The sequence below is a fragment of the Ipomoea nil genome, unplaced genomic scaffold (assembly GCF_001879475.1).
Source record: "Ipomoea nil cultivar Tokyo-kokei standard unplaced genomic scaffold, Asagao_1.1 scaffold2845, whole genome shotgun sequence".
NCBI lineage: Eukaryota > Viridiplantae > Streptophyta > Magnoliopsida > Solanales > Convolvulaceae > Ipomoea > Ipomoea nil.
This window is the reverse complement of record NW_017619273.1, coordinates 7531816-7541092: the sequence shown is the minus strand read 5'-3', so window position 1 is coordinate 7541092 and position 9277 is coordinate 7531816. Positions and strand designations below refer to the sequence as shown.

Sequence of the window (9277 nt, the reverse complement as noted above, 5' to 3'; positions counted from 1 at the left end):
TATATATATATATATATATATATATAAATTATTTACATTATTATTAAATAAAAATAAAAATTATTTATTCTTTCTCTATATTTTTTAAAGAGTGAATTCCATTTTTGGTCCTACTGTTATAGGGGTGGTTATTCCAATTTTAGTCCACCATAATTATTTTTGCCACATTGCATGCGTCCACTATTATTAAAAGTGTTTCAATTTTAGTCCACGAAAAATCTTAAAGTGGATTAAAATTGAAACATTTTTAATAATAGTGAATGCAATGTGGCAAAAATAATTATGGTGACCTAAAATTAGAAAAGCCTCTCAAACAATAAGACCAAAAATGAAATTCACTCTTTTTTAAATATATAATTAAAATTTACTACTATAAGAAATTGCTAAATATAATTTGAATTAAAAATTTTAATTATTTTATTTATTAATATTTTAATATTGTACATGAATTATTCGCACATTGTTCATACAAAATGCTAGTACACTTAATAATGAATGTGAATTAAACAATTAATATATAGAAAGACAAAATTAGTTCTGATTAATATTCTTGATCGAATTGAACTTATTAGACTTATTTGAGAGTTGTTCCTCGCCAACTTGATTGAAACCTTTGGCTGTTCACAGCTGTGTGCCTGCCTGTGTCTACTTCATGTTGTTAGCCACCACAATTTTGGACCCTATTTCTTTCTTACAACACATTTCAAAATAATAATAATAATAATAATAATAATAATAATAATAATAATAATAATAATAATAATAATAATAATAATAATAATAATAATAATAATAATAATAATAATAATAATCGAGATTTTTGTCTTTATGATAACAATTTGTACTTGTGTTCAACATTCAATAACAACAATGGAATTTTCTTTTTCCAAAATGATAAATATATTACATTACACAATTAATAAATATCTTTATTATACTATGTAGTTGATAACAAACGAGAACCATCCCAACTATATTTTATAAAGCGAGATTTTTACTAAATAATAATAATAATAAAAAAAAGGTCTCATTGTGCAAAGTGAACCATGATCAATGATATAATTTATCAAATATATTGGCATATGTATATGGATGGATGAGCGTATAAATCTAGCATGAATTAACTATTAATTAAATAAATAATAATAGCATTCAAAAAAAATAAATAAATAATAATAGTTAATTTTATAATTAGTAATTGTTGGTCACAGAGAGGGTTACGGCTCAAGTCTATGGGGGTGGGGAGAGGGTGGGGAGTGAATAGACTTGGAAGATTTTGAAAACTTTCGCGAATGGTTAAAGCAACCGAAAGGTAACTTTAAAAACTTGGTCAGAGTGCACAACGGAAAATATTTGTCAACCCTTTTTGAAGTTCTTTGTATGTTAGTTTAATCTTATCAAATTCTTAGGTTTGATTAAATATTATGCAGTGATAACAGTAAATAAATAAATAGAGGGAGTGAGACAGATTTTTATAGTGGTTCGGCTATAATGAGCCTACTCCACTCTTTTCCATAATGCGTAGAGAATCGCACTATCACCAGAACAATAACCAAGACGTTCACGCTTTGAACACAAAGCCAGACGTGAACTCCACACCAGGTTTTTCAACTCCTAAAATGAGTTTACACTGCCTCATTCTACTGCTACCGAGTATAGAATACAAGGTTGAAGAAAACGGTTTTCTTCTTCTCCAACTAGAGATATTGGTTTCTTGGATCTTGATCTTTCACATTTGAAGCAGCACAAGTCTCTGAAAACTGGATGTAAACTTTTACGGGCTTTGTCTCTCTTTCTCTTTATCACTGGTTGCTAGATTGAACACTTGAAAGTTTTTCACACTTAAGAAATTTTAAAATGACAAACTCCTTCTTCAGTCTTGGAAGAAGGTATTTATAGGCATGTTGAAATAGTTCCGTTGGAGGGTAGAACCAATTTCAAACACCTATTGACCAGCGGGTAATCCGAAGGGTAGGTGAGCGTGTTAGATTTTTCAGCCGTTAAAGACTTATTTTGTGATGAATTTTGATTTTTGTTCTGCACAAAATGTCACGGCATTTAACGGAAATATCAACCTTGGGATATGTTCCTATGACTCTCATTGCCTTGGACATATTTGCTCATCTTTTTAAGGTTCCGGACTGTTCAGATCAGAGAATGTTTCGAGCAATCATATCGAGTGGTTAACTAGGTTAACGCCTCGAGCCTTAGGTTCTCTCGGATACGAATGGTTGACCTTACCACTCGTCCCTTAACTCCTCAAAAGGTAGGTCCTTCATATCTTTGACCTTTGCGACCATTCGGTTACGAATGGTTGTCTTTACCATTCGGTCTTGCAACAGTTCGAAAGGTAAACCATTCCATCTCTCGGTCTTTGCAACCTTTCGGTCTTGATATCTTCTACTATTCAAATCTTCAGTCTTCTGATCTTCAGCTCATTCCACTCGTAAGTTAACCACTCTGGTTACTCTTCGAGTCCAACGTTGAGAGAGTATGTTAAAAAAATGATAATCTAAATGAGATTTTCTGTATAGTTTTTTCCTCTCGTCTATTTCGAGTTCTCGCTATGGCTTTCCTCTATCCTCTTTGGTTCTTTTTTTCTTTTGGTTTCCCTACCACTACGTCTTGGCTTCGTTACCCTGTTTCTTCTCTCCTTCCGCGATGGCTACTACCTTGGAAGAGGCGTGTGCGGCTTTGGAAATTGAGGAAGAAAACGATGGTCTGATTGTGGAATTAGATGCGAATGATGTTTCGTCTGTTGATATGCGCTTTGCTGCGGTCGGCCGGATTGTCATCGAGCGTCCGGTGCGTTTTCCGATCTTTCGGGGAGGTTATATCCAGTGTTTGGCGCCCTCGTGAGGGTGTTAGCATTCGGGAACATGGCCAAGGTCGTTATCTTTTTCAATTTTATCATGAGCTTGATATCATCAGAGTTATGGAGGAGGGACCATGGTCCTTTGATCAGAATCTTGTTGTTCAGGAACGCATACAGCCTGAAGACAATCCAAGAGCAGTGGCCCTAGACACTTCTGCCTTTTGGATACAAGTTCACCAACTTCTAGTAGGTTTCATATCTGAAAAGGTGGCGAAAATGATTGGTCAATATCTTGGTACCTATGTCATGGCTGACCCTTCAAATTTCGATGGTTTGTGGAAATCGTTCATGCGTAATAGAGTCCGGTTGAACATCACCAAACCCTGAAGAAAACTATGAAGCTAAAGAAACCAGGGGGGATTGGTTTTGGGTCCAATTGAAGTATGAACGTCTGCCCAACTTCTGCTTTGCTTGTGGGATTATTGGTCATTCTGATCGATTTTGTCCTTCCGTTCATGGAGTGCCGGGGGCTGGGACTGCAAAACCGTTTGGTCTTGACCTCCGCGCCGGAGGACGCTCGAACACGGTGCCAGTAAACCGTTGGCTGGTGACGGAAAAGTCGAAGAGTCTCACCGACGAATCCCAAGAGACAATGATTAATGGTCTTTTGAATAGTAACGGTTTTGTGAATGGATCTCATTCAATGACCGGTGAGGGGAATATAAATGCAGATAATATAACCGGAGAGCCACTAGTGGAGGAAGCTATGAATGAGGCTTTTAATGGTCTTCAACGCACAGAGGAAGATGGGGTTATTTTTGTGGATCCTAAGAGACGTCGGGTTGTGGACTTAAATGAAGAAGCAGTTGGGCCTGATGGAGGCCCAAATATGATGGACATCTCAAATGTTTCTACCACCTTTGAGGCGGGTCTGCGATGCAGGCCCGCCAGACCCAATGAGTTTCCTAGCTTGGAACTGTTGTGGGCTTGGCCCGCCTATGACAGTTCATGTTCTATCGGACCTGGTCCGTCTTCATAGGCCGAAAGTTATTTTTCTTTGTGAGACTATGTGTGGTCACACTAAATTGACTTCTGTTCGACACAAGTTGGGTTACAAACATGCGTTAGTGGTGGATGCGGTTGGCAGACCTGGAGGACTAGCTCTCATTTGGTCCGATGATATTGAACTGCGAATCACTGGATATTCTCAACGTCACATTGACGCTATCATCCGTCTTGCTGCTGGGCTTCCGGAATGGAGATACACCGGATTCTATGGCTACCTGGACTGGTCACAACGGAAAGACTCTTGGAACTTATTAAGGTATCTCTCTTCCCTATCTCTTTTACCTTGGGTGGTAATGGGAGATTTCAACGATTTATTGGAACAAAATGAAAAAATGGGGAGGGTTCCTCACCCTGTCCACCTTTTAAATGGTTTTAGGGAGGCAATTAGGGATAGTGGTCTATCTGATTTCCCCTTCTCTGGTAGTCAATATACTTGGGAAAGAGGGAGGTGTTTGGGTACATTGGTCCAGGAAAAGTTAGATCGGGTTTTGTGTTCCGATGGGTGGGTTGATCTTTACCGTGATGCCCATGCACAATCTATATCCTGCGGAGGTAGTGACCACATTCCTCTACTTTTAACCCCAGTTCATCACCCCCAGCCTCGTCGTTCTCGTTGTTTCCGTTTTGAAAATGAGTGGTTGAGAGAGGGGTATTGTCGTGAGGTCGTGGAGGGTGTTTGGGGCGGCTATTCTGACTTGGGGTTACAGGACAAGCTGGCGGTCTGTTGTGGTTCCTTGCAACAATGGGGTAGAAGGCGGAAGAGGGAGACTAGGGGACTGTTAGAAGCTTGTCGTGCTGCTATGGATAGGACAAAAATTTTAACTGATGATAGAAGCCTAAAAGGGTACAAAAGTGCCCAGAAAACATACTGCCAATTGTCGGAGGATCAGAATACATACTAGCAATAAAGGGCCAAACAATTTTGGCTTCGGGACGGGGATATGAATACCCGTTATTTCCACACTTTAGCTCGCCAGAGACAAAGAAGAAATACCAGTCACCGCCTAAAAAATGCAGCTGGGGTTTGGGTTGAGGGGAGGGACCAGGTAGCAGGGGTGGCAATATCTTATTTCCAGGACCTATTCTCTTCAACCCCAGGGGATGTGAGTCGGGTAGTCTCTGGTATGCAAAATACGGTAACAAACATCCAAAATGAGAATCTCTTGAGGGTGGTAACTGAGGATGAGGTGTGCGTGCTGCTCTTTTTTCAATGTACCCCGATAAATCTCCGGGGCCGGATGGTCTAACCCCGGGGTTTTACCAACAATACTGGGATATCTTGAAGGGGGAGGTGGTATCTTTATGCAATGCGGTGGTTAGTTCGGGGGCTCTACCAAATGACCTAAACAATACTCATATTGCTCTTATCCCAAAAGTTAAACAGGCTACATCCATGGGTGACCTGCGCCCGATTGCGTTATGTATTGTCCTCTATAGAATCCTCGCAAAGGTCCTAGCCTCTCGGCTAAAGCATATAATGGGGGGTTTAATATCAGAATCTCAAAGTGCCTTTGTCCCAGGCCGCTCAATAGTTGACAATGTTTTTTTAGCTTATGAGGTAGTTCATTTTATGCATTGTAGTAACCAGCACACTCCTGAAAAATTTGTTGCCCTAAAGTTGGATATGAGTAAAGCTTTTGATAGAGTTGAATGGGGTTATATGGAGGCAGTCATGTTGTGTATGGGTTTTTCTGCTCATTGGGTAAAGCTTATGCGGTCTTGTTATTCTACTGTGGATTACCATATTTTGTTCGAGGGGGAAGCTTGGGGCCCTGTTATTCCGGGTCGAGGACTACGTTAAGGTGATCCCTTATCACCATATCTATTCCTTTTGGTTATTGAGGGATTGAGTGGTATGTTACGAGTACAGGAGGAAATGGGGGGCATAACGGGGGTCCGTATTGCCAGGAATGCCCCGGGGATTAGTCACTTATGTTTTGCTGACGACCTGCTTCTTTTCTTTAGAGCCAATTATAGGGAGGTTGGGGTTATAAATGATGTCTTGAACACTTTTGGTGCTGCAACTGGACAGATTGTTAATTATGACAAGTCCGTTATGAGCTTTGGGTCGAATGTGAATTGGGTAGATAAGGATATTCTCTGTGCTGAATTGGGGGTCCGTCAAACTGGTTTGGGAAGTTTTTATTTGGGCTTGCCAGGTCTGGTTGGGAGAAATAAGAGAGATGTCTTGGGGTGGATAAAAGATAAGATAAAAACTAGGATAGGCCAATGGGGTAATCGTTTTATGTCACGGGCTGGGCGCGAAATCCTACTAAAAAATGTGCTGCAATCTATTCCTAATTACGCTATGCAAGTCCTCCTGTTGCCAAAGGGTCTATGTGAGGAGATTGAGAGACTTATGAACTCCTATTGGTGGGGGTGCGAGGCGAGGGAGGGTAGGAGAGGCATTAGATGGAGGAGGTGGGCAGACCTTTGTAAGCCAAAATCTATGGGTGGATTGGGTTTCCGGAGAATTCGGGAAATGAATATTGCTCTTCTTGGTAAACAAGTGTGGGGATTGTTGACTAGACCTGATGCCTTAATCACCAAAGTTGTTAAAGCAAAATACTTCCCATCCACTTCTGTTCTTGATGCAAAAATTGGCACTCGTCCTTCATATGTTTGGAAAAGTTTGTGGGAAGCAACGAACTATTTGAGGGATGCCTATAGATGGAGATTAGGGGATGGCAGTACTATAAGGGGACGACCCATGGTTACCCGACTCTACCTATCCTTATCTTGAAACACCAATCTATGCCCACCTCCAACATATAAAACCTGCTGGCCTCATGACTATGGATCGTACCTCTTGGGATGTGGACATTCTTAATGATTTATTTTGCGATCGGGATACAAATCTGATCCTAAAAATCCCCATACCTATAACTTGTAAACCAGACACTATTTATTGGAGTGGGGAAGTAAATGGTTTCTATTCGGTAAAGAGTGCTTACAAATTTCTGGTGGGAGAGTGCACTGTGGCAAATTGGAAGGGTTGGACAGTTATGTGGAATTTTTTATTGCCTCCAAAGATCAAATGTTTTTTCTGGAATTTATGTTCTTTTACATTGCATACCAAAGATCTTTTACGAAACCGTTCTGTCCAATGTGATGGTTTATGTCAATTGTGTGGCAGGGATGATGAATCTTTGATGCATATTTTTGCAAATTGTACTTATGCAACACAAGTCTGGAATGCATATGGTAGGGATTGGGGTTGCACGACTGGAGGTGATCTTCTAAATTGGTTAAGAAGCAGGTTTGACACTCTCACTCAGACAGAGCTCATTCATTTTATTACTGTTTGCTGGGGTATTTGGGAGGCACGAAACAAGAAAATCTGGAATATGCTAAACACACCTCCACGATCTGTTGTCACTCATTCAATTGCTTTTCTTAGAGAGTGGAAGAATGCAAGGAAAACCACTACTGTGCAGTATTCCAGATTGCAGCAGGTACAAGAGCTATGGGCTGCTCCTCCAAATGGTAAATTGAAACTAAACATTGATGCTTCGATTCATCACAATTCTTCTCACATCGGTATGGGTTGGATTATTCGCGATCATCATGGGTTTTTTGTGGCTGCAATTTCTGATGTTCGTCCAGGTCCATTGAGTCCAAGGGAAGCCGAAGCACTCGCGGTCAGGGAAGCTCTAAGCTGGCTGAAACGCCATCACTGGGATGGCCTGGTAGTAGAGACGGATGCTGAGATTTTACTTACCCATCTTCACAAACTGAGCCGATCACCGTTCGGTCTGCTCATTGAAGATATTACTGCTCTACTCTCAAGTTTTAATGATATCACCTTCCGCCATGTTCGTAGAACTGCTAATGCTGTTGCTCATCTTTTAGCTAGCTATGCCTTTTCTCATTTCGCTAGTATGACCTGGTATGATTCGGGTCCGCTTTTTATTTCTACCTGTAAACCGTGATTTGCGTTTTGCTTAATGATATTCTCCGTTTTTTTTTTTTCAAAAAAAAAAAAATGAGATTTTCTATATTTTTTATACACCTTTTCAAATCTCCACAAAATGAGAGTTAACCACTTGGGTTACTCTTTGAGTCCAACGTTGAGACTGTCCACTCGAGTTAACATTCGGATAGATAAGCATGTCACTCCTCGAGGTACCATTCGGTTGGTTTCGAATTTTGAGAAGAAATATCCCAAGTCTAGAAAATAAAATAATTGGGGTCTAAAATTCATATCATTTGGTATCATCAAAATCTAACAACAAATGTTCCTAACAGTAATTAATAATCATTAATTTAATAAACAAATAGCATATTGCTGTGATATTATATTCAAGCTTCCGATGAAAATTCTCTAAAAAGTTTAATAGAAAACGATAATCTAAATGAGATTTTCCATTTTTTTTTACAGCTTTTCAAATCTCCACAAAATTCTATCCCCATTTATATTCTCAGCATCCCAAGAAAGACCTTAATTATTGTCATTTGCTGCTTGCCGCCCCCATAGTACTAGTTTTTTTGCGTTGGCGACGACGGTGTCCTCAGAGGAAACCGGGTTGTAGTTTTGGGAAGGTGTTTCAATTTGGGAATCTCCTTCTCCTCCACCTAGTTAGAGAGGTTTTTGGCGGTGGACTCACGACCGTAAAGGCCATAACAGCCGTTTTCAGTTTCTTGCATCAATTTGGGTTGTTGTTCTTGCAGATCAATGATGTCTGGACCTTGTTAACAACGTTGTTGTTGCTGCGCATTTTATTGAAGAAATGGATGTCTCTTGCACAGAGATGAAATGGAGATAGAAGGAAGAAGAGGAAGAAGATCGAGAAATAGGTGGCGATGGAAGCCATGGATCGGAGAGAGAGGGAGAGACATATAATAGATCAAAACAATAATACGATGTTTGGTTGGAATGTGGTCCGAAAGGTTGAAACTTTAATTTGTTATATAGAGAGGGTATTGAAATTTATTAGGAAGTACTCCATATTTGTTTTCCTTGGTATTTTATGTATGTATGTATGTATGTATGTATATGGTTAAATAATGAAATCAATGGTTTTACTAAAATGTCCCAAAGTTTGGACGGAAAATCTTGCAATTGTTATACCATGGACTAGGGTTAATATTGCATTGTGAATCCCGATGCAAAAATTCTATACATTCCGTTAACACATTCTGTACCTACAGTTAACAGTTTCTGTATATGTAAACAAATAACTTGATAATTGCTAGCACATAATATGATAGCTATAGGTACAGAAACTATCAACTGCAGGTACAAAATGTGTCAACTATAGATACATAATCTGACTTGATAATTGCTAGATAACTACATGTACAGAAACTATCAACGGCAGGTACAAAATGTATCAACTATAGATACAAAATCTGAAAGTTATTTTTGGACTAGGGTCTACAACGTAAGGTAGA

At 39.4% G+C, this 9277-nt stretch overlaps 1 protein-coding gene across 1 annotated transcript; it reads left to right on the top strand.

The window, feature by feature from the left end:
* Positions 1 to 5093: 5093 nt before the first annotated feature.
* On the top strand, positions 5094 to 7815 carry LOC109159918. Its single transcript, XM_019308028.1, has 3 exons — positions 5094 to 5585; positions 5754 to 6517; positions 7020 to 7815. The coding sequence occupies exons 1-3, from the start codon at positions 5094 to 5096 to the stop codon at positions 7813 to 7815; spliced, it is 2052 nt and encodes a 683-aa protein (XP_019163573.1).
* The last annotated feature ends 1462 nt before the right edge of the window (positions 7816 to 9277 follow it).